This window comes from Melospiza melodia, chromosome 19 (assembly GCF_035770615.1).
Source record: "Melospiza melodia melodia isolate bMelMel2 chromosome 19, bMelMel2.pri, whole genome shotgun sequence".
Taxonomy (NCBI): Eukaryota; Metazoa; Chordata; class Aves; order Passeriformes; family Passerellidae; genus Melospiza; species Melospiza melodia.
Window position 1 is genome coordinate 246,903 of NC_086212.1, and position 27,313 is coordinate 274,215.

At 47.9% G+C, this 27,313-nt stretch overlaps 1 protein-coding gene across 6 annotated transcripts in view; it reads right to left on the reverse strand.

Annotated features, from left to right (window-relative positions):
* LOC134426787 (fer-1-like protein 4) overlaps positions 1-27,313 on the reverse strand; it is a 65,080-nt gene that overhangs the window by 8,104 nt on the left and 29,663 nt on the right. For 5 of the 6 annotated variants that reach the window (XM_063172024.1, XM_063172025.1, XM_063172023.1 and 2 more), the window contains 35 exons: positions 27,090-27,189; positions 24,234-24,325; positions 23,589-23,630; positions 23,318-23,482; positions 22,988-23,048; positions 21,657-21,788; positions 21,476-21,538; positions 20,383-20,467; positions 19,966-20,125; positions 19,565-19,748; positions 18,609-18,795; positions 18,038-18,402; positions 17,589-17,697; positions 16,643-16,841; positions 15,793-15,913; positions 15,076-15,176; positions 14,428-14,515; positions 13,008-13,124; positions 11,743-11,895; positions 11,327-11,504; positions 10,595-10,719; positions 10,085-10,219; positions 8,787-8,960; positions 8,435-8,551; positions 7,967-8,128; positions 7,481-7,640; positions 6,596-6,699; positions 6,066-6,197; positions 5,416-5,464; positions 4,127-4,233; positions 3,642-3,773; positions 2,816-2,926; positions 2,247-2,374; positions 1,628-1,798; positions 717-871 (listed from right to left, as the gene is read on the reverse strand). In XM_063172024.1, coding sequence (XP_063028094.1) covers positions 717-871; positions 1,628-1,798; positions 2,247-2,374; positions 2,816-2,926; positions 3,642-3,773; positions 4,127-4,233; positions 5,416-5,464; positions 6,066-6,197; positions 6,596-6,699; positions 7,481-7,640; positions 7,967-8,128; positions 8,435-8,551; positions 8,787-8,960; positions 10,085-10,219; positions 10,595-10,719; positions 11,327-11,504; positions 11,743-11,895; positions 13,008-13,124; positions 14,428-14,515; positions 15,076-15,176; positions 15,793-15,913; positions 16,643-16,841; positions 17,589-17,697; positions 18,038-18,402; positions 18,609-18,795; positions 19,565-19,748; positions 19,966-20,125; positions 20,383-20,467; positions 21,476-21,538; positions 21,657-21,788; positions 22,988-23,048; positions 23,318-23,482; positions 23,589-23,630; positions 24,234-24,325; positions 27,090-27,189 — 4,664 coding nt within the window. Of the gene's footprint in view, positions 1-716; positions 872-1,627; positions 1,799-2,246; positions 2,375-2,815; positions 2,927-3,641; positions 3,774-4,126; positions 4,234-5,415; positions 5,465-6,065; positions 6,198-6,595; positions 6,700-7,480; positions 7,641-7,966; positions 8,129-8,434; positions 8,552-8,786; positions 8,961-10,084; positions 10,220-10,594; positions 10,720-11,326; positions 11,505-11,742; positions 11,896-13,007; positions 13,125-14,427; positions 14,516-15,075; positions 15,177-15,792; positions 15,914-16,642; positions 16,842-17,588; positions 17,698-18,037; positions 18,403-18,608; positions 18,796-19,564; positions 19,749-19,965; positions 20,126-20,382; positions 20,468-21,475; positions 21,539-21,656; positions 21,789-22,987; positions 23,049-23,317; positions 23,483-23,588; positions 23,631-24,233; positions 24,326-27,089; positions 27,190-27,313 lie in introns of those variants that run through there. The other variant, XM_063172027.1, reaches the window with a different exon arrangement.

Sequence of the window (27,313 nt, forward strand, 5' to 3'; positions counted from 1 at the left end):
AGCTGCCCACAAGGTGGAGATCAACAGTAGAGAGAGGCAATGTGGAATCACTCAAGGCACTTGAAGCCACTGGAAGCACAGAGCATTCCTGGACAAAGCCAGCTAGAAACAGGAAGAAGACTGAAAAAACACTCCCTTTCCCCTCCCCCCAACCCCAAAACACGCCCAAAACAAAACAAAACAACACCTACAAACAAACCAAAAAACATTAAAGAAAAAACAAACAAAAAATATCACGACAAAAAAACCCAACCAACCAAAAAAAAAAAAATCCACAACCCAAAAAACTGCAAAACACACATAACCCCAAAGAGGACTTCATTATCTTGCTGATAGTGATCATAAGCAGATGAAGGTACAGCTTTGTGATAGTGCCAGCCACCAGAATAAGTTGGCATACAGCAAACCTCCATGACCAGCACTGCTGTGAAAGTAGGTTTACTTTGTTCCACCCACTGACGCGGAAGCCACTTAGTTATCTAATGGCCTGGATCACATCTTCTCCCAGTGCAACAATGTCCACTGAAACGAGGGCACTGAACCAAGGATGCACCTCACAGTAACCCAAAAACCTGGGCCATGCAGGGCACCTAGGGGGAAGCCAGCCTGGACACCTCAGGGAAGAGAGGATTGTGGGCTCGCAGACCACCCAGCGGCACGTGCATTGCTGAGCACAGGCAGCTGCTTAAGGGACCAGTGTAACAAGCCCTATGTACCTTCAGGAAAAGCCTCTGGAGGGACCTTGAATATTTTATTGTCCACTTTGATCTCCTCCCATCTGTACTCTGCAGCAGGGATTGAGTTTTTCTTGCATAAACTATCCAGGATTTGTGTGGGTTTAAAAGCATCTCGCCACATGTTGTAGCCATTTCTGCATGGAAAAAGAAAACATCAGGAAATTGTTTAACTTAAGTTTCCTTGCTAGGCTGTGAAACAGCCTTCCTTCCCAAAGCACGGGCTATATCACTAGAACCTTGCTCAGATTTCCACTGGGCTTAAAGAGGTTACAAAAAGTCTTAATGAATGAAAAGCTAAACAAATTCTTTCCTGACAGAAAACAAGCTGGACTTGCACCCCACAGAACTATTAGCTTCTGAGCAGCAGAAGCAATGCTAGGAGCAGGAACAATTCTAGATGCAGTTCCTAAGTGAGAAAGAACTTTTAGTTGTGCTGCATACTCAGCTCCATTCCCACAGCTAATTTTTCAATAGCAGGGTAGGAGAGGAGAAATTTGCAGAAATTTGGCTGAAGATCTGGAGAATCCATATGGAAGGAGGCCAAAGAAAATCAGATGTCCTGAGTGTTGCTGCCAGAGAAACTGCTGTACTTTCTGAAAGAGGTCGGAGTCAAGCAAGCACTTTTCTCACAGAACACCAATGTGTAAGGAATAGAAAAGGTTTTTTTGCTATTTTATGCAAGGTATATTAGATTGCAGTAAGAATTAGAGTTATCACAGGAAGATGGTAGGGGTCTAAAGAGAAAGAGTTATCCATGTAACTTGTAGCGAATCTGCAAATGAGCACCTGCAAATGAATATTCTGTCTCACACAACAGGAGGAGCTCTATTACGCACATGTGGCAGGTGAGAAGAATGTCTAAGGCCCTCATGTGTCACATTGGTACCTACAAGTCATACTGTGTAGCCACTCCACAGTTGGCCCTGTGCTTGCTGTAGAATCGATTCTCCAAGTCAATCTTGGTCTCCCCAATCAGATCATCAGATCCAACCAAATCATGATCAAATATTGCCACAGTGAGTTCTGATTCCATGGGAAAGGAGACTGTCAGCTCCACAACTCTGGACAGAATCAAACAGGGAAAGCACAATTAGCAGAGGATGGAAATTAAACACATGCTCTGCTTTGATAATCCTATATGTTTAAGAACGGTATTTGACAACTTAAAGGCCTCTGATAAACTTTGATTCTCTCTAAATTCAGTATGTGACTTTTTCAGTGTGCATGCTCAAAGGAATTCCTTTTCCAGGAGTGTATGGCTCGGATAGAGGGTCTGGAGTTAGGGAATGCTTGGCTTTAAATCAAATCCTTGGGTGTACTCACCTCCTAACCCAAAGCATGATGGCTCCTGAGTTAGCTGGAGGCAAGAGACATGCCCAAGGGCTTTGTGTAAAAGCACAAGATTCTCCATCAGAAAGGAACAGAAGACCTTACATGCTGAACCACATTTCAAGCCCCAGATTTGCACTGTTCTTATTAAAACCCACTAGATGAAACCTTCTTGCATACTCTCCAAACACAGGATTGAGCTGCTTTGGAATGTATCGCTCCTTAGTGTCCTTCTGCTGCTTCCCCACAGTCACCACCACATAGGGGTCTGCTTTGCCATTGGGGTCTGCTGGAGAGAGATTTGTGGCCTGGAATATATAAGAGATACTGCTATACACAGCTGTGGAGGGCAACCTGAACAAGGAACACTGCACCGGCCTGAAACCACCCAAGCCCGCTTGGTCAGGTCCCTCCAGCAACCACCCCAGCAGTGAAACAGGCACTTGATCCCACACAAATCCTCACTCTACAAGCCATTAATATCTTCAGCTGTGGACCCACCTACTTGCTCATGATCTCAAGGCAGATGTGAGGAGCCAAGAAGTACCCATCTGCCCATCCTCAAGCTACAAAGCATGGAAGACTCTCCATGGACAGGAGGTAGGTGCCTTCCACTGGCAGAGGCTTCAAGCCAGCATCACATTTTTCACAAGCGCCACTGCTCACATTTACTGAGCAGAGAAGGGCAGAAGGTCCACAGGGAGGAGAGAGACCGCCAAGCATTACTGTCACCTCCCCCAGAGACTTACCTTAACAATGTAAACTCTTACAAGAACCTTGATGGGTCTATTCCTTGGAATGCCCTGGGAGACCTTGGGCTCTGTAACAGTTTCCTCACTGGGGTAGACATAGAAGGAGCCCTGCAGAAAACAAACATTTTCAAGGAACAGTTGGATATACATGGGAATATCTCAGAAAGGATTGGAGCCACCAGCTTCGCCTGCCAACTAGAAAATCAGAGCCATTTCCCCCATGCAGACCACAGACACCCTATGGCCATGGGGACAGTGTTTTCCAAAGGTCAAATCATGTCCACATGGCCCAGGCAATCCCTGCTTGCAATTTAGGCTGCAGGCTGTCATGCCTCTGCCAATGTCAGATATGAGCATCTCTAGGCACTTTGGATTGCCAAAGGCAGAGGACACCAAACGTTTTCTAGCGACAGCTACAACTTCTGTAGTTGATATTTTAGAGTCTTCAAGAGCTCCTGGATGGGAGGATGACACCTCTTTTAAATAAGTTTTCCTAACCTTAAAACCAGTGAAACTTACTTATATAGTACTTATATGCATATTGAATAGACCCAGAGGCTGCAACCAGAGTGAGTCCTTTATGTTTCATACTTTCTCCTTGTAGCAGTTAAAAAATCTAAATTGGATGGATTTATAAGATAAAAACAGTAGGACCAAAGTACAATTGCTTCAACAGGCACTAACAATACCCTGGCCGTGCTGCAGCCCAAACTGCACACCCATGCATTCTGCAAGGTTTTACTGGTGTTGGCTTGCCCTGAAATACAGATTATAAGGATTTTCTTCCACAAGCAGCACAAATGTCATCCAAATGAAACAGTACCTTGTACTTCCCCACATAGCGTTCATCCTCATTTCCATCTTCATCTTCATTTGCTTTGCCACGATGAAGGGGGAAAATAGACAACCAGTCTTCAAAATTACCAAACTCATGTTCCAGCTCAGAGTTGTAGATCTGAAATAAGTAGAAAGTTATTGTGAGCCTTTTCTTGCCATCTCAAAGGGAAGGAGAGTCAGAAAGACCATCCTTTCTCTGTTTCAATCATTTCACCTAGTCCTACCTTACTTCTGTATTACTCAGGGCAGGATGTTAATGATTTTCCTGCATGTCCCTAGGGCCAGCCTTAGATGTGGTTTCACATCTCAGCTTGGCTCCAAGGTGTTACTAGCTACATCAAAGGCAAGCAATGGTGTGTCCTCAGCACACACTGCAGGTTCTCCTCCCAGCATAATTTCCACTGCAGGAAGGTGAGGAAGACATGGACGAAGGGCCGGGGCTGAAAGTGACTAGGTCACCCCAATTATCACCTGAAGGGTGGCAATGAGCTTCCTCTTCGGTTGAGCAGGTTCAGTTTCAATCACTGCCTCATCCTCTGCTTCCATGTCAATGAAAGATGCATTTAAATTCCCTCCATCTAGAAATGATGGTAAGAGATTAGGAAACACTCTGATTTTGCCCATCATATCAAGTGTCTCTACATGAAGTCACCCCAGCCACAGTTTCTGCTTTCACCCAGGGATTTGGCCTCTGTCATAGCAACTGGAGCTATTGCTATTTGTAACAGGTGTCTTTCCAGCATCTCCAGTTTCCCAGCACAGCATGGCTGGATGGGTGGGGGGACAAAAATTAGCACAGACCTACCTGCCTATCTGTCTGCATGGCCACCATTTAGACAGGAATTGGGCAGAAACCAAATGAAGGAAGGTGGTTGGGCCACCTTACAGGTGCTGTCAGGGAAGGCACAGAGGAGAGTCCACCCTCCTCTTTGGATGAGAGCTTATTTGCTAGCCTGGTAGTTTGGGTGGCTAACTGAAGCATCACTGCCACTTTTGGCACAGCCAGCTGAAAGAGACCATGTCTAGACCTTTCTCAGGGGCACCACCAAACCAAGGACAGAGTGGGTGTGTGCTTGTCTCATTTCCCAAGGCTCCAGATCCCTCAAGCGTTAATGGGATGCAGGTACCCTCAAAGTCTCTCCTTAAATTGTGATGATTTACATCATTTTTATACTTTGCACTTTCCCAGGCCAGAGCCATATGAGTCACTGCTTACACCTCTGCAAACCTGAACCTACAGCTGTAACACTATTCTCAGATCATAAAAAGATTGTTATTGTTGTCCATTGCCTCTGGTATCTCCTGTTACCTGATTCATCTGCACCCCACGTGAGTACCCCATAAGCACAGAGTGATTCCCAGATCCTGGACAGTTTTTCCTGTCCATCATCCTCTCTCCATCCTACCACTGCTTCCTGGTCTCACCTAGACAATCCCATGATCCCTGCAGATGATTTTTCTTCATTTTTCTCACACAGGAAAACACTTGCTTTAACACCGTTTTACAAGACTCAACTATTTTCCAGGACTTTTCTGACTTTTCCGAATTTTTTTCAGGAAAGTTTGGTGTTTTTTCAACTTGAAATAGCCTGATAGCCCTTTTCAATGTCTTCGGCCTCTCTGCTCACTTTTATGTTGTTGTTGCTAAATGTTGCAAGGGTGTCTGCACAGACACTATTCTCACAAGTCCAGTACCCTCTGGGATGGTATAAAATCTTGGTTCTCCCCACTAAAGAGTGAGGTATTGCTAGAGAGCTCACCTGCATCATTCAGGTCATCATTCTCAGCATCTTCCTCATCACTGAATGCCTGAAACATACACAGTCACCTCAGATCTCTGACAGAAAAAGCTTCACCTTCCAAGCACACAACACTGACATTTTCCTGCTGGCAGAGTAAGTAAGACATAGCTGAAACCATTCTGCAATAACATTATTGCAGGATTGCATTCAACGAGTGTCTTAATGACTTTTTTCTTGTCCCCAGATCCTCCTTCTAGCTTCTTTTGATTGGAATTTAAGTTGACAGTGCAAGGAAGGAAATTTGGAGCAGACCTGCTCCCATAACACATACTAGTACATAACCAGGACAGAGTAAGCAGTATGAAAGTCCCTGTTAAAGTCAGCAACCTCACATTTTCAGAAGTCCCTTGACAGAAGCTGCCTCATTCTCACACCAGTTGAGCACCGAGCCTCAGGGATGTTTCAATACCCACCTCCTAGTGAAATCAGCCCACCTGGTAGATGCTTGATACCTGGCTACCTTAAATATGCTTGATACACTAAAGTTCACATCTTCCTGCAGATCCATGCCAGGAGAGCTCCTGTGACACTCAATATGGTTGAAAATATCTTCATCAGACTAGTGCAGCCTATTTTCCCTTCTGCTGGCAGCTGTCACAAAATATTACCTGGTTATACAGTTCTTTCAGGGACGCATAGTACTTGGACCACCAATCCAGTTCTTCCAGTTCTAGTTTTTCATATTCATATTCATCTTCCTTCTTTACAAGCTTATTGATAGGAATTTTCTTCAAAGGAGCCTTGAGAGAAAAGATAACAGGGTTCAGAGGGAAGAAATGACCATCCAGGACACTCATGCACCCTCCTCCAGTGCCCTGGGAGCCTCTGGCAAAGTCTCAGCATTCAGGCACAGCACAGGAGGTGCAAAGCTGCCCGTGGCTCCAGCTTTGTTCTTTGCTACAAAAGAAGCCATTCTCAAGGCACAGGGCAGACCTCTTTAATGTCCCTGTGCCAGAGCCCCAGCACATTATGCTGCCAATGAGCAGGCAGGAGAGAGGAGAATTTCAGTCCAGAAAAAGACCTGGTGGATGAAACCTAACACTGAATTTCTGAACTTTTTGTTGTTGTTGTTGTTGTTTGTAATCTACAGTTTGGCTTTACAAACTTCAAAATTTGTTGGACCCAACATATGACTCACCTTCACAAAACTTAGGGGGTGAGTGCTGGAACCCGGGTCACCAGCTGCCCGTCCAATGTTTACCACAGTCTGAGATGGAAGACGGTGAGATGAGACATTGCAAGCTGAGATGAAAATAAAAAACTTAATGTTTCCATGCATTTATTTGTGCCCACTACTTCTTACTTTCAGCCATAGGAAAATCCTCACTGTTAAAACACTATTCTGATTGATTTCAGAGCTTTTTAAATCAGACACTGAAAAAATACTGCTGGAAATCCAACTACAGTACTGAGATTAACCACCATCATCAATATGCTTGTTGCTGACTCCCAGGAATTCATAATTATGAGATATACCTTCCCTACTCAGAAATAGCCACAGATGGATCAATCTTTGGCTTCTTCTTCATGCTTCCAGATCAGGAGTGCTGGCTATTGCTATCATAGAGCTGTTTAGCTAAGTTATTACCCAATGAACAGACTTTGACCTGACAACATGAGAGAACTGAAAACTTTTCAATCCTTGGTCCTAGTGGACCAGCTCCCTAAAGATGAAGGTCTCATTGAGCAAACTCTTCCCTGTGAGGGTGGTGAGGCGCTGGCACAGGTTCCCCAGAGAAGCTGTGGCTGCCCCATTCCTGGAAATGTTCGAGGCCAGGTTAGACAGGGCTTGAGCAATCTGGTCTAGTGGAAAGTGTCCGTAATCATGGCAGAAAGTAGAACAAAATGATCTTTAAGCTCCCTTTCAACCCAAACTATTCTGTGATTCTATGACCTTGTGATTGCAGGGAGAGGATTCTGCTGCAAGAAATCATTTTTCTAAGCGAAAGTGGAAGAGCCAGGGATCTTTGCCACTGGCAAAACCTGCCTGTCGTCCCTGTGAGAACCTCTCCAAGTAGCTTACCCTTGGGCACATCCTCTGGTTCCTCCTCCAACTCTCTGGGAGAGAATTTCATCACATCGGAGACGACATGGCTACCCACAAGCACAGTGCGCCCAAACGCACGCTTTTCCACCACAAAGATGCTGAGGGGAGGGTGCAGGTACACCTGCTCTGGGAGCTCCTGCAAAAGAATTACGCATGGGGTTCACAGGAGTAAAGGTGATCAATCTGTGTTGAGCTGTCAAACTATGGCAGCCCTATCACATAAGGAGAAGCCTGCTGGCACCTTGCAGCTATGCCCAAAAATCAAAGCCTTGCAGTGACAGGCCATGGCTAAGACAGTTCTTGGTGAGCAATTTCACAAAGGTTTTGTTCTACAGCTGAACCATGTGGTCATGGGAGAGCAAAATCCTGGAAGCAGTTTCCCTCCGTGTTGTCCCATGCAGTGATATGATGCAGAGTAGCTATGGTGTACCCTGCCATGGTGGAATCCACCTTCCCACTCACCACATCCATGTATTTGACCAGCTCAGTGAAGTTGGGGTTTTCTTTGTAGGATGCAATAACCTCTGACTCCACCTTCTTGCCAGCACATTCAATGATCACCTGAGGCTCATCCACCTCAAACAAGTCCACTCTCTTCAGGTCCCTCAGGCCCCAGAACAGGATCTGAAGCACAACATGAAGCTGCTGTCCGAGAAATGCCAGCCATGACACTGCCCATGCTACCACCCCCCACCCACAGGACACAGTCCCCAGAAGAGGCACAAGCCTGCTCTCCCAGCTCAGCTGCCCAGAAGCTTTGCCTGTTGAACTACTCAGATGGTTTCCCCCTCAGGTCAAGCTCTTCCATTTCTGGCATCTGCTCAGGCCTCACAGGCACATTAGACTATCAAACTGGACTCTCTCACCAAGCCCTGCCCTCCACCCAGGGGCAGCTTAAGGGGAAAGCCAGTGCAGCAGAAGGAGGCACACCTCTATGCGAAACTCCTTCAGTACTGGGCGGATGCCCTCAGGGATGATGAACCGTCCCGCACGAGGGTCTTCCAGGTAGTCTGGCTCCTTGGGCTCCACATCCTCAGGCACTGATGGCTGAACAGGTAAAACCAGGACTGGTTTTGATGAAAATTACTTCTATTCCATGCCATGACAAGCCCACTGTCTTCCACCTTCTAGTTCTGTGCTCCCAGGCAGCCTCCTCTCATTGGAAAGCCAGATATGGCCTCCAACTTGGAATTCTGGTGGGGCCCCATGCAACCAGCTCCTCACCCACACAGCTCTCCTCAGAGAGCTCACAACCATGTGCAGCTTTCTACAAGCCTGTTACCTCCAAATAGCCACTGTAATTGAGCTCGATCAGCTCAAAAGTGGCAATGAGCTCTCCCGCTGCTTTGCTGCCTCTGTAGAAGTCAAAGAACTGCAGGGCAGGTTTGGTGTATGGCTCATCAACCAGCTTCACCTGTGGGACAGCAAAGGCCTGCCCAAGGAACTCAGGAGAGCCCTGCAGGAAAGAGGGGAGTGACTCAAATCATCCCTGTGGTATCTCACCACCTCAAAGACCAGCACTAATTCCAGCCAATCTGGGACAATACAAAATTACTCTTCCACCCATGTTATCCTCTGCTTTGATTTTCTCTGCTCCATCCAGAGCTAGGAACAGATAAAGGCATGTTTACAGCAGCTCCACTTAACTCCCGGTTCATCTCCCTGCAGAACTCAGCAAACAGCCTGGCACCATGTATCAGAGGACATGAAAGCTAGGTCAGGTTTTTCAGAGTCTCTTCCAGACAGGGTTTGAGTATCTCCAAGGATGGATACACTACAAGCTCTCTGAGCTACAAGCCCAGCATGCGTTCTACCTCTGTGTAAAAATTTCTTTCTTATATCAAGATGGATTTTCTTCCTTGCCAGTTTGTGTTCATTGCTTGCCGTTGGGCCCCTTGATACCTTCCATGAGAAATCTGAACTGAGCTTTTCCATCCTTTCTCACCAGGTAGCTGCAGACAGCAAAAAGACACTGGCTTTCTGTCAACCTCTGTCTGTAGGCTGAATATACTCAGCTCTCCTCCTCTGTCCTGTGCTCCATCTTGGTGGCCTCCTCTGGACTCATCCCAATATGACAGGGTTTGTCTTGTACTGGAACCACAGGAAAGCTGCTGAGTTACAGCTGGAGAACCTGGTGCAAGTTATGTCATTAGCCTTAGGATAGCAAAGAGGCTCTAGGAGACAGTGTGACTTTAAAGCATTATAAAGAGAGAAAAGGAAGGACTGAGGAGGGATGATTGATGACATGTGAGGACACAGGGAAGGAATAGCCCTAAAAGCAATATCAGTTCCCCCATGATATGAGCCCTCTGCAGTGTGAACCTGCCAAGGAAGCAGGCATAATGTTTCTTAAAATATAAGAGATCCTGGATCCAACAAGAACTCATCAGCCCCTGATGAGTTTAGAGTATCTCTGAGTCAGAAAATCTCAACCTCAGCCACAGTCCCCACAACTCATGATTACCAGTGGACCAGCACCAAGCTGTCATGGAAACCAAGCAGAGAAGTGGCAGTACTCAGAAATCCTTTGCCTTCCCTTTTCCAGAAACAACATAAGGAGGGCAGCGTGGCCATACTTACAAATTTATTGTGGCTGAAAAGGTTGATTATAATGATGGGGGTCTCTGTTTTCAACTCTTCTTTCTTCCCATCAATAATGAGCTGGTCAAACAAAAGTAGCTCATTCCACATAGGGCTCAGTGTCTCCTCCAGCATCTGCAGATGGAGACAGAAGGCCCAAGTGTTCCACAGTCAGTGGAAATAAACCACATGCAGGAAAGAGAGGAACTCCGAGCTGATTCCCTCTCTCACACAGCCACATGCAGCTGGTGGTTGGCAGGAGGGATGTGGGATCAGCACTCAAGGTCAACTAGCACATGCCAATCAACCTTTGAGACCATGCTCAATGACTGTCAGATATTCTCTGAACATAATTACACTGCTCAGAGCATAGATACCCAAGTCCTTGGAGATACAAAAGTCCCAGGAGGACTTCCATAGCACTGACCTTAAACATGTCAGTGTGGGCATGGTCATTTTTCTCTCCCCAAGTTCCCAAGATGACAGAGGCAAGAGTTTAAGTGGTCTCACCCTGGTGGTCTGGCAATGAGTTGAAAACACCACTCTTGCAAATGGATCTGAAAGGCCATTATCATCTGCAGGTAGGATCCCTCGAGCCTGATACAGATGGGCTCGGAGCTGGAAATAGCTGAAGTCTGGTAAGAAAAGGAGAGAGGAAGTCCCCGACAAAGTCCTGTATGAGGCCAAAAAATGCCTGAAGGAGAAGGCCAGCCAGATAGGAATGGGTGCATTCTGTGACAAATAGTTGCCACTTCTAGGGGCTGTGGTTCTCCGGCCAATACATCTCAAAAGGCTTAGCCAAGCCCGACAAGCTCAGTGGGCTCCCCAGACACGTCTGGGAAGTACATGACATGCAACATGTGAAATGTGCAGTGTTCTGCTATGAGCATCTACTGTGGGGGAGCACCATCAAGCCTCATCAGAGGGGCAGAACTCATGCCCATTGACAATTTGGCAGCACATTCAATGCCTACAAAGCACCCATTCTGTCTGGTGCTTTAGCTGTGAATGTGCAAATACATCCTCATGAGATCAAACTGGATGCGCCTATCCCAGTCATGCCTTGGAGACAACCCTAGATCAGGTCCTAATTCTCAGACATACTACAATTCTCAAATCAGAGTGTGGCCTGAGGTGAAGGACTGTGAGGGGACAATGCACCACCACAGACACTAATCCATGGATGGGACCTCTCAACTCCCTATTCTCCTGCTTATGTGAAGAACTGGTATCTGCACTCACCATCCCTGCTGAGCCGGCTGGGAAGGCTATATGCTGAGAGCTGGGCTATCTCCTGCTCACTCTCGGAAAGGAACTGCTCAGGCAACTCTGCCAAACAGTTTTTCACATATTTGGTTACCCCAAGCCACATGTAGATTTCCAGTTTGGCAAAGATCTCACCAGTGTGTAAGCCAGGAACCTGAAAGCACAGAAGGTTTAGCAGGTTTCACATCTCAGACCAAGATGATCACCATCAGCCTGGGAATGACCAAAGAGCACAGGAGAAAGAGCATCACATCAGCAGAGCTAAAAGGCAGTTGTGGAATGAGAGTTGTGTTTCCTTGTGAACTCAAGGATTTCAGGAAGGAGGGCTGAAAGCAAGGGGAAGGAAACAGTGAGAAGCAAGCAAGAGCACACTGTTTTGGTATAAACCCTACCTTCATAAAGACAGTCTGGATCTTTGCACAGTCTTTGCCTTTCTCCTCTTCAACTACTGAGTAGAGGATGTTTTGTGCAGGAATTCTGGCATATGCCACACGCCTGTTGTTGCTGAGCATCCAGATGAGTACATCAGGGAGAGTGCACTGGGGCTGGAGGGAGGGAAGGGAGGAACATCACAGCAGAACAACAGCATGTGTCATCCTCCCTCCAGTGACATGGTGAAAGCTTCATCTCCCCGCAGGACGGACTGCTGAGCAATGGTGATTTAGAGATCCAGAAATAAAGGACCTAACATTGGCCATGTACTTCTGAAAGTCAGCCCTGCAATATGGCTCTGGAGGTGTTGTGGTTTGACTCTGGCTGGCAACTCAGCCCCAGGCAGCCTGTCACACACTGTCCCTCGGTGTGATGGGAAACAGGATCCAAAATGTAAACTTGAAAGAAGTCATGGATTGAGATAAAAACAGTTTTATAGGGAAAGAAAAAACTTCACACACAAGCGAAGCAAACCAAAGAATTCATTCCCCTCTTCCTGTGGACAGGCAGATCTTCAACCATCCCCAGAACACCAGAGCTCCATCACAGAAATGATGACTTGGGAAGAAAAACATCATCACTACAATTGTACATCACTCTACCCTCACATAGCTAAAGACGTGAAAATTATTTGACTTTACTTGGTGAAAGACTTCTCCAAACTTCAACAGCATCTGTCCACCTAATGTCAACAAACATGGCGTTCTGGTTGACACTACAGCACAACACGCCGATTTTTTCAGTTACTTAAAATGAAAAAGTGAAACTCTGAATGTGAAGAGTCTCTGCTATGGATGAGAATCTTACTCCAATACAAGTTTGAATCTGCAGAAAGTATCAAGGGTCAGACCCTGGTGGAAGTGCAGGCAGCACAAGCAAGGCTGTTTTCCAAGGCAAAACTGTCTGCTGCAGACAAGGCCTTGGGCTGGTGGGGCAGAGAGGCCCAGGAGGCCTGGAGCTGGCCCTGCTCTGCCTCCTACCCACTACAAAGTTGCTTGGACCCCTGCCCCGCCACCAACAGCCCTGCAAAGCTGCCAGGCCTCATCCCTCATTAGAGCTATCACAGGAAACATGGTAACTTCCAGTAGCTGGAACTTGGAATTTTACATAGCAGCAGAGGAAAAGCTTCAGCTCAGACTGGTGAGAGCCCGAGCAGCCAGCTTAGTATCCTCTCCTTGCCCAACCTCTCCAGCTCAGAGCAGGGGTTCCCTCGTAGCCACTGTACCTCTTTAGCCATGGAACGTATCTTTGCCAGGATCCTCCTTGTCTCCTTAACCTTCTCCTTGACATTATCTCGGGTCAGGTGCCGCCTCACACGGAGCCCCTGCTTTGCACACAGGATCTGAACACAAAGCACAGTTGTTACACAACCAGCCATGCCCCACTGCCACCCCACATGGGGGGTCTGCAGGGAGCCTATTGTGCTGACCAAGTCCATCTTGCCCCATTGCGCCCTGATGTCCACCATGGCTCACTGCCCAGTTGCTGAGAGCAAACCTTCATGAACCTGTCACAAGCCATTTAACAAAGGATTCCATGAACTGGAGACTACAGTAACTCATCAGCCTGGCCAATATAATCTGGGAACAGAAGTCCATAAGCTTTAAAATCATTTGGGGCAGAAAGTTGTCTAAGGAATAAACATTCCAGAAGCTGGTGTTCTAAGGCTCCAGATAGTGCCTGGAGGAGATCTTGGCCAAGGAGCAACTTGGGGCCACAGTAGTGTGGGATTATGAAGATGTAGTAAACTGCAACACAGGGCTTGGCTTTCACCGATATTAGTACATATCGGAGATAGTGTACACATCTGAAAAGAAACTTTGGGATGAATCAAAACTAATAATTAAATCCAGAAGAAATTCAGGGTGTACACCCACTATGGAGTGGCAAGGCCAGAAAACTCATCTCTTAGGTGGGTTCTCTCTTACAGAGTCTCTCAGGCTTTGAAGAGTACCTGCACCATAGCTCAGGTGACGACCCGCAAGGAAGCAGAGAGAAGGGAACTGGGATCCAGACATGCCTAAATTTTATTTCCTGCTGCTGTCACTGCATTTTGGTCAGCTTTTCAAAGCTTTGTAGTCTGACGGGGGCTATGACTCTACAGCTGTGCTGTGATGAAGGGTATGTAATTGTGCTCTCATTCATCTAGCTAGTCTTGTGTGCCGGGTGATAAGTGCCCAAGTGTTGCCCTTTCTAAGGACAGACAGATGACTGGCTGTTGTAGACCTGCTGGATATGTACTCAGCCAAGGGGCTGAGTTTTCAGGAGTAGCGGATCTCAGTGAGCCACCACAAAACTGCCTGCAGGAATATGGTGCACCAAAAGGCCTCCAGCAACCTACTGGGCAGCAATATGCACGTGCTCAACCACATATGCCCCAGTGGAGATGAAGAAAGGTATCAGGGCACAGCATCTGCACAGAAAAAGGGGCAGCCATGGCCAGACTCTCTCTCTTTTCCCTGTGCCGGAAATTGTATTGCTCTGAGCAGAACTGGGAGATGCTGTAGTAAAAGCCCATGACTGATACGGTGAGTTTTAGCTCCAGGTTTCCTTCTTAGCATCAGTTCCTGCTGATCCTCCAGAAGTTTCCCCAGAGCAGGGATTGCACAGGCTCCCACCAACCACCACCAAACCCCATGACTTACAATGTTGCGCATCAGGTATTTTGTCCGACATCTGTCCAGGTTATCTGGATGAGCCATTGTTTTTCTCTCTGCGCTGAGTGAATATTGCCTGCAATAAGAAAAGCAGCACAGACTCTGTATCCTCTGCACCCAGCATGTTGAGCACAGCTCACAGCAGGGACACAAGCTCCAAATCCCTGGTACCAATCCAGATGTGTCAGGTGGCTCCATTTCTACAATGCCTTCTCTTCTGCAAGCTTGTCGGTTCAGAAGGTACACTGGAGATTCTCGGTACCTGAGGCTCCCTTTCTACTGTAGCACTGCAGACTGAAGTGCATAGCAGCCCCCAACAGGATAGTCAGTGAGTGATATTTTGACTGTGTGATTGAAAATAGTGAAGGAAATATCCTTCACATTTAGGAAAGACATGAGAGCCCAGGAGCACTGAAGCTCTCATTTATGACCCCTCTGATTCTTATAACAGGACTGGAGTCTCCTCTCCAAGCTTGAAGAGCTACAGAGAAGGTCCTTTTCCCAAGTCATCCTCATTTTCTTTTGCACATGCACCTCAAAAGGAGAAGAGAGAAGGCTGCACACAGCTGAGGCAGAACATTATATGACCTCCTAATCTGAAAACAAGAATCTTCAGGACATCAGGGACATGCTAACCTGCATCCACCTACAAATTCCTCCAGCACATCTCTGAGCCGCTCTTCTGCTTTAGCTTTTGGTCTTCTCAAGAGCTTCTCCACGTCATCCAACCCTTGCTCCTGCAGCGAAATTGCAATATCACAAAACTTGCACCTGGCTGAGGGGTCAGAGTAAAACCTTGCAAGGATGCATTTGTCACAAATGGCTTATGCCTTTCTGCAGAGCTGGGATTCATGAGCTGCAGATCAGCACTATGCTGCCTGGGATTCTCCAGAGCCTGAGGATAACCTTAGCATTTGTTGTTACAACACCTTGTGTCTCAGTCCTCAAGCAGCCACTAACATACATTGTGGCAAGCTCTACTTTCATATTTTCAAGCCAAAAGGGAAAGGCAAGGTTCTGGGGAGAGACTGCATCCCCTTCACGACAACCTGAGAGTCTGCTTGCCCAATCATCTGCCCATGGCTCACACAGCTCAGGACTGGCAGCAGAGGAACTTGTCACAGACTTCATATCACATCACTGACTCCTCCAGGAACCACCATTAGGCAGTTGCACAGCATGAGTCCATGTGGCCTACCCAATCGTGTCTAAAGGGCATGTGGGACTAAGCCCTGTGAGAGACATGGACTTGCATGGGGGGTGAGGACAGCAAACATCTCGCACAGCAACTGCACATGCAACAAAGCACACCAGGAAGGAGGATGACACAGACAAAAACTCTGAAAATGCTACCAGACGCTCTGCCAGTTTGACAATCTGGTTTGAAATGCAGAGTCTCCAGGTGTGATCCTCCCAGTAGCTCCATACGTACACGCAGGGTTTTTCATGTGTCATGGGCAGGCAGCTGTATGACCTAAGGACAGCAGGCAGAGGAGGTTATGGCTACTGCTACAGAAAGCATATGCCATATCATAACACATGCACTTGCACATCCAGCAAGGGAGCAGAGGCTGAACTCTGTCTCCCTTATAGGGAATTAATTGTCTGTTTTGAGCTCTGCACCATGGACATGGGTACAAGCTGCTGGATCTGCCCTTTGCCATCCCAAACTAGCACACAGGGTTTCTAGTAGAGACAGCAACACGTGCTTAGACAAATGAGGCTGACTGGAGCATGGGAAGTTGCCAAGATTTCTCACTGCTATGGGACTAAATAGTAGCAGGCACAGGCTGCACAACACAAAGACTAAGACATTGCCAGGCCTATGGGACAAACTAGGCAATATTCCCAGAACAAACATCAGAAGAGCTTCTGTATGTGTCTTGTCTGCTCAACATAGGATAGCATATGCCAAGAGTACTCCTCTCCTTCCTCACTGGGATGGCTGTTTTTGACAGGTCTCAGTTTCCTTGGGACCCCATCCTTGGCCATCTGCAAACATCAAGTAGACACCATAGGGCTCATAGAGCTAGTGGGAAATCCCAGTCAGCTAGGCCATGGCAAGCTGCAGGGTTGCAAGGAAGAGAAACCTATGATGCATTAGATGTTATTAGAGCAGACCTCTAATAACATCTGGAACAACCAATGTGGGAAGCTGTAACAGCTCCAAGAAAGGTGGAATAGAAAGATATAGAAGACTTACTTGTCATATTCCATGGGCTCTGGTCTCTGACTCTTTGTAACTGATTTGTTCATTGCTGCTAAAGCTGGAGTCAGCATTTCAGCATCCAGCTCACCATCTGAACCAGCATCCAGTAAAGGCTGCCTTTCCTCTTTCACTTCTCCCTTTTCCACTTTTTGCCATCCTTTGGTCACAACCTCTTCACATTTGCCGTAGTTTCCTTGAAGGTGAGCATTAAATTATAAACTGGTAAGTGGGATCACTCAGGTGTTTTTAGAAAAGACATTTTCTAGCTGGCAATACCAGACTCTTGGCAGGAAGACTGCCACAGAGGCATTTACTTCTTTGGGAACTAGTAGTTGTGTCCAACCATTGGCACATCACATGGACAACCAGGAGGTCCGAGAGGGAGCTGGGCAATTGCAAGGAGGTCCTTGTGTATGCCTTCTTCAGTTCTATCAGCTCCACCAAGTGCCTGCGGACTACCATCTACATCCCTACACTGGGACCAGCATCAGCTCCTCAAGTACTATCTCAGCATCAAGCATCTTCACCCGTCCAGCTTAGCAGGTGAGGGCTTTGACCCACTCTCAGACCATTGTTTCCCCATCACTTGTTGTCATATCCCCTCAGTGCCACATGGCCAACCCCAGTATCCCAGCTTTCCCTCCTTTTTTTCCCTTTCTTGCTACCAAATTCTTCTACTTCTTTGTACTCCTACTTACTAGAAGAGTTTCCTCAAACTTTCCCAAAACAGGTATTTCCACAAATGGTGCGAATCTCCAGTCCCATAGAAGACATTCAGGGTTTTAGTAAAGCACTGTGCACACTCCCTGGACTCATTCCTCATCTTTCCCAACTTCCTGAGCTGACTTGACAGGGCAGTATGAAGAACTGACTTGCCTGTCAGAGGGAGATTCACACTGTTCCCATAGTTTCTGGACGTGGGGCCCTGGGGAATACGCACCTATAGAGACTTCAAAGTTGACAGGTTTCGAGCTGAGAGAGGAGTCCATCATAGTGGCTTCAAAGAAGGCAGCAAAGAGAAGGAATTCATCCTTTCTCCCCAACACATTCTGAGCAAGGAGACAGAAATCAGCTTGAGACCCTCGTGTGCCAAAGCACTGCCTGAGCACCAGGGCATAACTGATGTCTGCCAGCCCTTCCACAGGACCTCAGCAGGATGCTGCTGAGATTACCACTGGTCTGCCAGAAGCAGGATAGGATTTCTTGGAAATCCTGAGGTGTTGGTGCAGAGCCATGGATTGGCTGATGCTTGTGTGAAGCCACTGAGCAGGTTGTAGGCTAAGGGATGGCTACTGCATCAACACAGCTGCCTCCCACCTTGCCTCTTTCCCTTCACAGATGTGCATGCCAAAGACTGGCATGGATCAGCCATGTCAGCACAGAATTCACCTCAGGGAGTGGATGAAGCTCTTCCACTTCCACAGTGACCTCCCTGGGCTGCTCAGCCTCCTGAGACCTCCCAGCCTCCCCCTCTCCCTGCAGCTGGCTCAGTTCTTTAGTTTTCTCCTTGGATTTTTTACTTTTCTTCTTCAGCTTCATTTTTCTCAGGGCACCTCTCATCCGGTACCCAAGCTTCCTCTCTCCTGCACTGGGGCTGCTGAAGATCTCCACTGTGATGGCCATGAGGATGCGCCCACGGTAGAAGATGCCCTCACCGATGCCTTCATTGAGGTCTTTGTGGACATCCCGCAGAGTTGAGTTCTGGGGGGAGCCATACAGGTTCACCCAGGCTGGGCCAAATGTGGGGTTAAAACCTGCCGAGACAGAGACAGGGTTTCATTGTGCTCCAGGGTGCTGCTGCAGAAAGACCTCCCCAAAAAGGACTGCCCATGACACCAGAGTGTCAGCGTGCTTCAGCCACTTTTGCTCCCAGCCCCAGGACACCAGCATGCCAAGCAGAAAGTGCATGGCACAGAGCTGCCCAAGACCTCCTGCCCAAGGCAGCCATGCCAAGCCTCACCATTCCTGTCAGGGTCTGAGATCTCCTGCAGGTCAATGTAGTGTGTAGCAATGGCCACATCACCGACATTGGCATCATCCAGCACCTGGACTTTTATCTTCCTGGACAGAGGTGGGAACATCTCAATGAAACTGATCTGCTCGTTCCACTCAGGCTCAGTGGTGCTGGTGTCTACTGACGTTTCCCCCTGGGAAGAGGAAGGTGTGAAAGTGTCACTGACCCAACTGGTGCCCAGAGAAAGGGATGCCTCAAAGCTTGTCTTGGAATGGCATGCACTCTTGTACCACCTGCAGACAGTGACAGGCAGGCTCTGGATGTGGCAGTGTCCCTGCTCCTATCCCCATTCCTGCAATTCCTTTCTGTTTCATTAATGGGGCCTGTCCCAAGGCCCTGGCATGACCTACACAATCAAGGGAATGCAAACGAGCAGCAGACTCATAGGTATCTAAGGGCTGCCTGGAGCACTCCAGGCCCACAAGACTGCCAATCAGGGATTGATTCTCATATTAATGGATATAATGGGATCAAAAAGCCTGACCTTGTGTGCAAAAACTGGGTCATTATCTCAGTAAAGTCTCTCAAGGGTCTCAGGCTGAGCCCAGCTTGACACAGAAAAAGGACTTCTGCTCCAGGATTTATCCCTGTATTTAATGATATGAATATCTGCCTGCAAAGCCAGTAGCTCAGCCAGTAGCTGTGCTCAGGGCTGAGGATGTCCTATAAGCAGCACTCTGTAGAGACAAAAGCAGAGAACAGCCTTCTCATTCAGACATTGCACAGCCATGGCCACACAGCTCAGACCACTGCTAAAGGCAGCAACACTTGAGCTCTCCCAGCCTATTTTCAGTGGGATTGCTGTGCCTCATGGAGGCTCCTGGCACCGTGAGCCCACCACGTGCTGCCACACAGCCAAGGGAGAATCAGCCTGTCCCAACACAGCTTCCCCTCAGACTCACCTGCTGCCCACAGAATGAGACCTGCACATATGGGTCAATAAAGACTTTTCTCTCCCCTATGATCTTGGAGATACCACTCATGATGCCTGCTGTCATGCTGGGCAGGCCCTCAGCACGATAGAGTTTGATGCAGACCCTGGCCCAAGGTCTCTCTGCAGGGACTCTCTTAGGCAGCAGCAGATTCCTGAAAGACAAATTCATGTTCTGCCTCTCTCCTGGAGTCCACGGAACACAATGATGGGAAATTCACTGATTTGCAGAAAGATTGGATCCTGCCTCACCACAGGTCTTTTTCACTGGGTCTTTGCCCTTCAGAAGAAGGGAAAATGGGGAAAAAAAGGTTGTGTGAAGAGAGACATGGCAGTGTTCCTCAGGGCCATGCAAGATCCCACTGCACCTACCTTTCAATGTCCTCATCCTGGTTCCTGGAATAGGTGGGAAGGGAGCCCACAATATCCCCGCGTGCAGAGACAGAGATGTTGCACTTCACAAAGCCTTTCACGCCTGCCTGGGTGTCCATGGGGTCACTGATAACTGCCCACTTCTGGAAAAACCTGTGATCTGAGAGGGAAGAGGAGGAGTTTCCTAGGGAGCAGCTAGGTTACCATTTCACATCCAGCTCTGTCTGCACAGACTGCTCTGGCTCTGACCCTGCCTCTGAAGGTGCAGAAGGTGTCACTGGAGAAGCAAGCTCAGATCTTCATGCAAACTAAGTGCTTTAAAACCAGGGCCTTGACCAGACCCATCAGAGCATGAAGGAAACACCAGTTTCACACAGAGCCAGGATCAGACACAGGTATGTGGTGCAGTTCTCATACCTGGCTGGCTGTACACTGTCTCAACATCCATCTTGAACGTTCCTATGCAAGTTCCCAGAAATGGTATCTTCTTTGAGTGAAAAACCTGTAGACAGCACAAGTTCCCCTGAGCACCATGAGGTGTGGACGGCCAGGTGACACATCCAGATATCTCCGAGGAACACAGGGCTGCCAAGAGGTGTTCCAAAGCACAGCTGAGACAGTGGTTGCGAGTTTTTCATGCAGATTGACTCATCTGTGTTAGCTGTAGGACCAACCCTTTCCTACCCAACCACTCCCACAAAGCCCACCAGCCCATAGCCCACAGTCAAACCTAGACCGAGGCAGTCATGTGCAAACAATTCAGCTTCTGCAGTCCCAGGTAAGCCACAGCCCAACAATGGAGATAGGACAGATCTGTTTTCCCACAGGAAGTCCTTGTGTCCGTATGCTGCTGGGTTAGGGCAGAGCCATGACCCCACCAGGCCAGCATCTCTCCCAAAACCCAAGTCTTGCTCAGTTCTTGCTGAACTCTCGGCAGCAGAAGAGACACACAGCTTTTCACAAGGAAAGTATTGGAGGCCACTTGGCAAAGGGCGTGCTGGCTGGGTTTAGCTATCTTCAGAATATCCCTGTGTCTTGGGAAAGTCTTTGCGCTTTGTGCCAAGGGATTTTCAAACTCTCTGCCTGCTTGGGCTTTTCTACAGCACAAATAATTTCTGAGCTCCCCTCACATCCGTCACTTACCTTCAGGACCTGCAGGATGAGACTCCAGGGTAAGGGGGCAGTAGGGAATTGCTGCCAAATAGCAGGGCAACAAGGGAAAAAGGCAAGAAAGTGCCCCAGAGGCCCCACTGCAGTCACAGGGTGACAAAAAACCCTTACCTGGAGGAGTTGGGAAGGCAACACTGCCCAGCACTGGCTCAGAGCAAGGCTAGGTCTCTGTCCCAGTGTAGCCACAGGAAGGCCCTGTGGCTCTCTGGGCAGGTGATTCCAGCTGGAACACCTTGATGGTATTGGTAGCTTTGCTTTTCCCATTGCACCCAGTGTCTACACACAGAAGCATCAGGCTGTACCACTAACCAGTGAAAGATGAAGAGGAAGACATACATACCGAGATCTCTATGAGTCTGTGCAATAAAATGTCCCTTGGCTCATAGAAGTCAAACAAAAAATACTGGAAGAGAAGAGCAAGACAGCTTAGCCCCAGGCTTCCAGGCATCCCTTGCAAGGATGGTCCCAGGCACTCGGGACATTGGTGGGGCAAGGACAGAGCCTCTGTCCATGTCACATACCTCGTTGTAGAAGGGGCAGTTTGTTGACTTCTGTGTTGCCGTATGCCTCTTTTCTTCTCCCACCTTGACTACAACAAAGGGATTGATGTTCACCCCCACCAACTTCTGTGCTTCAATTACATTAATCCCAACCTGAGAAAATATGGGAGAAAACCAGCACTCTCCTTGTCTGAATCAGCACTCTCCTTGTTTACACCTCCATCCTGAGATTGTTTCAAGAATACCAGTATGCACAGGTACAGGGCAGTCTCAATTCAGAGCTGGATGCCTAGGGCAGGCAAAAGCATACCTGCTGAAATCTACTACAGCCAGGAAAGACCAAAGTAGTATTTGAGATACTTGTTTCTTTCAGACAAGCAAGGAAATAAAGTGTAAGAGCCCCAGTACTTTTGACAAGAGCTGACCTTCCCAGCAGCACCTGTACCCTCAGTTTCTGATCCCAAGTGACTGAAAACCCACTGCTCCCACATGGGAGGGTCCACAGAGCATCTTGGAGAAGATGCTTTTTGTATCTTCTGTTAATACTCCTCTTTGAATCCTACTGAGATGGGCACCATTGGAGAGACTGGAATGTGGCTGCTTCAGATTTACTTACATTTACTGCAACTGCTTACGAGTCTAAGACATAAAAGAAATGTTCTCACATTTGCTCTTAGTACAAGTAAATAGACCATAGTTAAGGTACAGAATGATTGCTTCAAGAGAATGATGTCAGTAAATTCAATCATCACAAAAACTTCCTGCTTGGTTGATCGGACAAAATGTGAGTCCATGTTTACTTAGAACCAGAGGAAGATTTATATCCATAGCCATGCTGGGAGACTTGCCCTGAAATCAATTTAGCCAGATATGAGATAATCAGCCAGAGCCACTGCTTCCTAACAGCCTTCTGGCATGTCCAAGCAAGCCCCCACACAGCCCTCTGGCCCTGGTCGTGTCCCACAGCTGTCCCTAAGGAAGACAGACAAGACCCTGGCAGAAAGCTGGCAGGCACCAGCCCTGCCTGGGTACTCTCTGAAGCTCTGCTCAGGCAGTGTTTTGCAATGGCACATGTAGCTGATTCCCTTCTCCTGTTTATCCATAGCTAACTACATGGGCTTACTGATACTGTGGCCAGCACTCATGGATGCAGTTCATTCTGCATGCCGTACATGGATGCAGGGAATCTTACATTTTGCCCAGGGAAGTCACACAAAGCATGATGGTCTTCATGCTAGAGGCCTCAGCAAAGTATGTGTCAATTGGAGAAGCCCAGGCCTCCAGCAAGGCAGAAAGGGACTGGCTGCAGGGCTAGAGGCAGCTATGGGGACATGCACCCAGTGCTGCAGTACCTGGAAACTCTGCGGCGTTGGGATGGCAAAGAGGTCCCGTGCAGAGCAGAGTCTGGAGCGGCTGCACAGAAAAAAAGCCCAAGTGAGCAGGTGTCCTTGTCAACATGAACCCTGAGTAAGTCCCCACCAAGGGAAGCAACAGAAAATAATGGCTCATTGCCTTGGGAATGAGCAAGTCCCCAACACACCCTATCTAGGGCCTTCAGAGATGGAAGTTTTCTGACATTTTGCCAAAGCAGATTGTCATGAGCTGCGGGAATTCCTCAGGATATGGCACTTTCTACACCAGGACCCAAGCAAGGGCAAGAAAGAAGACCATGCTGTGGATACCTCTTCACAGGGCTGAAGATTATGCCCGAGGCCTCAATCTCAGATGTATCATAGAAATCTTCCTCCTCTTCCTCTTCTTCATCAGTCTCCAGACCTTTTGCCAGCTTCCTGCCTAGTGCAGCAGCCTTCTTGTCCAGTTCCTTCGCTCTCAGCCACTGGGCAGTCCTGCAAGCCCCACAGCATGCCATGAGCCATACATCAGCCCTCACAAGTGGGCTGTTCACTGCCCTCCATCCAGGAGGGTGAGCCAAGACGTTCAAGGGCTACTTACTCCAGCTGCTCAAATCCAGGATTGTGGATGATTAACTCCGAACTGTAAAAAACAAAAGATGCTTTTCTGTAAAGACCAGTGTGCCACGGCTGTTTTCGGATTCATTTAATGAACAGTGCCCCAGCCACTCTCCTGTTTATTTTTTGGCAGGGACACCAGCAATTTTTTCCTAAGCTTATCCACTGTCTGCCTCGTGTATCTGCTGTTTTCTCTCTAGTTCCACAAGTGACACTCTGCAGGCCCTGCTACTGCCTGTCATTGTGTTTGCCCAGAAACCTACAACTCCCCTGGCTTTGGGCATTACCAGCATGCATGGTGCATGGAATTGCTGGAGGCCAAAACCATGCTCTCTGCAACTTTGCAACCACAAGCCAGGAGGGCTGCAGAAATGCTCTCAAGTCTCTCCTAGGGAGTCCCAGGACTCCCAGCACCTACAGTGGATCATTGCAGTCAAAGGCTCGTTGTGATAACAAGGAATCTCTCTATCCTAGAGTCCTGCTCCCTTACTGCTGCTGTAGAGTTGAGATGCATCAGCCTGGCCAGAAGTGGAGAGTAAATGAGGCTGGATTGCATCCCAAAGGCTGCCACTGACAAAGGCAGCTGTACAGACTGCCTGGAAATTTACTCTTCCTAGGATTTCCATACCTGTCTTTTATAAGATAGACAAAATCCTCTTCAACCCAGCTCCCCGCTGAGCTATTTGGAGGCTGGTAGCGCAAATCCAATTCAATGTAGATCTACAAAGCAGAAAGTGAAAGGGCCTGAGAGTTTGGTAGCCACAAAGCAAAGGCAAAAATGTCACAAAAAAGAGAAAGTGGGACATGGAAGAAAAAAGAAGTGAGAAGCGTCCCCACAAGAAGCATATTTATACCAGACTCCCATTGTCTGCCTCCACCAATAGGCTAGACATAACAAAACTCCCACCTCCACAGCTTCTTAAACTCCATATTTCATTGAATAAAAGCTGGCTGGCTCAACTTTACAAATCTCCCATAAAGAGGCCCAGAGAATAGCCTCGAGGCATTTTTGACAAGGGAACTGGGGAAAGCCCTGCACAATAACATGCAGGGATTTGGAGCAGTCTCTCTGGAGGAAGCACAAGACAGCTGGCAGAGGATCCTAACAAGCTAGGAATCCCTAGCTTGGATTAAAATGCTGGAGAAGCCACCAACACATCAAGAGCCTGCATCACAAGAGACAAGGAAGGACAGCCAGAGACGCACAGAGCACGCTGGGTATTGGCACAGCCAACACAGGTCTAACACCCGTGGTCTGCAGGTGGCCAGCCTGATCTCAAACCAACACATACACAAATGATTTCCCAGCAGAGGCCAAAAACACTAGCATGGAGGAGATGACTCCTTAGTAGGCTGAAGGGGATGTACTCTGGGTTCAGAGCTCAATCTCTGGAAAATGCATATTTCTGGGAAAAGAAATGCAGCCCAAGAAATCAGCAGTACGGTGATCAGGAGAGACAGCAGAAAAGACTAGAGGGTGAAGAAGCCTGAGACGAAGCTGGATGAAAAGCTAAGGGCCTAAAAACGCTCCTTTAAATCACCAGGAGAAGAGATGCAAGTAACTCTAGTCCCAGAGGAGAACTGGATTTGGACTAGCAGGAAGTCTAATGGTTTGTTCCCACTTTTCTACGGGAGCAGCCTCTTTCTTGGGGTCATGTCTCTTCCAAGCTGAGCTGAGAGGGTCCCAGGCTCCACTTGAATGAGCATCTTGTTTGCCCTATTTCTATCCCCTGCAGCTGTTGTGCCGCCAGGGTTGCACAATCCAAAACTAAACCAGCAAAACTGAATGTGGTTGGGTTTTGGCTGGAGCAGCTCATCAGCACATGTGTGTTGGGAAGGATGAAAGTTTGACAAGAAAGTCTCACAGATATGTATGCTTAGCAGAAAGATTTTTAAATGTAGAGTCTGATGAAGGAATAGAGATGGAAGCAAGTTTTGACTTGCTGGCTAACCAAGGAGGTAAAGGGTGTGTTGGTTGGAAGGGGTTTTTATGACTTAGAGCAAAGGATAAACCCACCTCAAACAAGATGTTTTTACCAAGCAAGAAAATAGCACAGGCAAACAAGCCTGCTGATGTGGGAAGTAGAAAAAAGTCTCAGAATTTTCACTGCAAGAAAACTGAATAACAACTTCTAGCTTAAACTGTAATGAACTAACTTCTAGTGATTGGAGAATTGTAACATGAATATGGTAATTATCGTAGTTATGATAGGCTATAGATAATAGTTATGGTATAGATTGGTTCTGCTGTATTAAGATGCTCAGCAAAGAAGAGTATATAATGCAATGTAACCAAAACCAAAGGGTCTCCAGGCCTGCCTGCAGCTGGAGCTGACAGCTGTAGGCACAGGCACTGTTGTCCACGACCCTGGACTGCTGTAACCTCTTGGATGGAATAAACTGCATTTTGGAGACCCACCTTGAGTCACGCATCTCTCATTTAGGCTCTTACACGTGTTGCTGTTAGCACAAGGGAAGAGGCACCTGGGGCAAAGGGCTGGGCCACATTGTACCTCTAACCTTACACAACGGAGTCCCTTCAAATCATCACCAGCACCAAGAGGTGAGTCTAATCCCTGTCTCTTTGCTGGCATGAACATTTATCCAGTGAGCTGCATGGGCAATCATCCTGGAAATGGTCAATTTCTATCTGGACCTGCTCCAGGAGTCCAGTAACACCAGCAGCTTGTGCCTGTGCCACTCAGGCTGGTGGTCTGGTGGCCACAGAGCTTGCATACCATGTGCCACCATGTGGTTTAGTCATACTGCCAGTGTGAAGAGCAAGCAGAGAGCACCTTGCAGGACCACTGCCTCCGCCTCTGCTCTTCCTGCCTGCCAGCTGCCCTGGCACAGGTGTGGCAGTCTGGAACCCACTGAGCTGTGTCTGCACGCCCAGCTGGTGGGAAACAGCTCATTTTAGGGTGGTGTTCATCTTCTACAAGTGCAAAGGACTAACTGAGCCCCAGTGCTGGGGTGGAGGAGAGCAGGACCCGCAGAGCAGAGGGGCAGTCAGGTGTCAGTGACACTCATGCTGTCCCAGACACTCATTAAGTCATCCAGTTAATGCTAGTGTTTAACCCAAAAGCTTGCTGGGGGTTCCAAGGCACGCTACCACCTTCCACCTCACTCCATCACTGCAGCAGCCCATACACACGCATTTCATGGTGCATGAAGCAGAGAAGATGCCACTTCCTACATCCATTTCCCAGAGTTGAGAAGGTTTTACGAAGCCTCCCTCTGTTCATTCAGGCCCTTGACAGTTCTCCAGGAGCCCCAGTCCAACCCATGCATTTGTAGATGCTCCAAGAAACCTCTTGGTGGATGTGAAGTATCTGTGCAGAGATGGCATAAATGCCACAGTGCTTCCAGCTCAAACAGCATTTTGGATTCCCCCTCAGTCCCCAATCCACCTGGAGAGTTCCATGTGAAGTTTCCCAAAAAGCCTTACTGACTGCTGATAGCAGGCTGTCCTTGGAGAACTTACATCAGTGACTCTGTTGCTCTTGTCCACAAGGGACTCATGCAGAATTAGTCTTCCAGATGTCATCAGGTGCTGAAGGCTGAGGACAAGGGTACCGAGCAGCCTGGTGAAAGGAATGAGGGATTTGTCTTTACAAACTGTGGGTTTGCTGGTAGATAAAACTAGTACTGAGGGATAAAAGAAACAATGGGAAGGATTCCACTGATTGATGAATGGAATGAGAAATT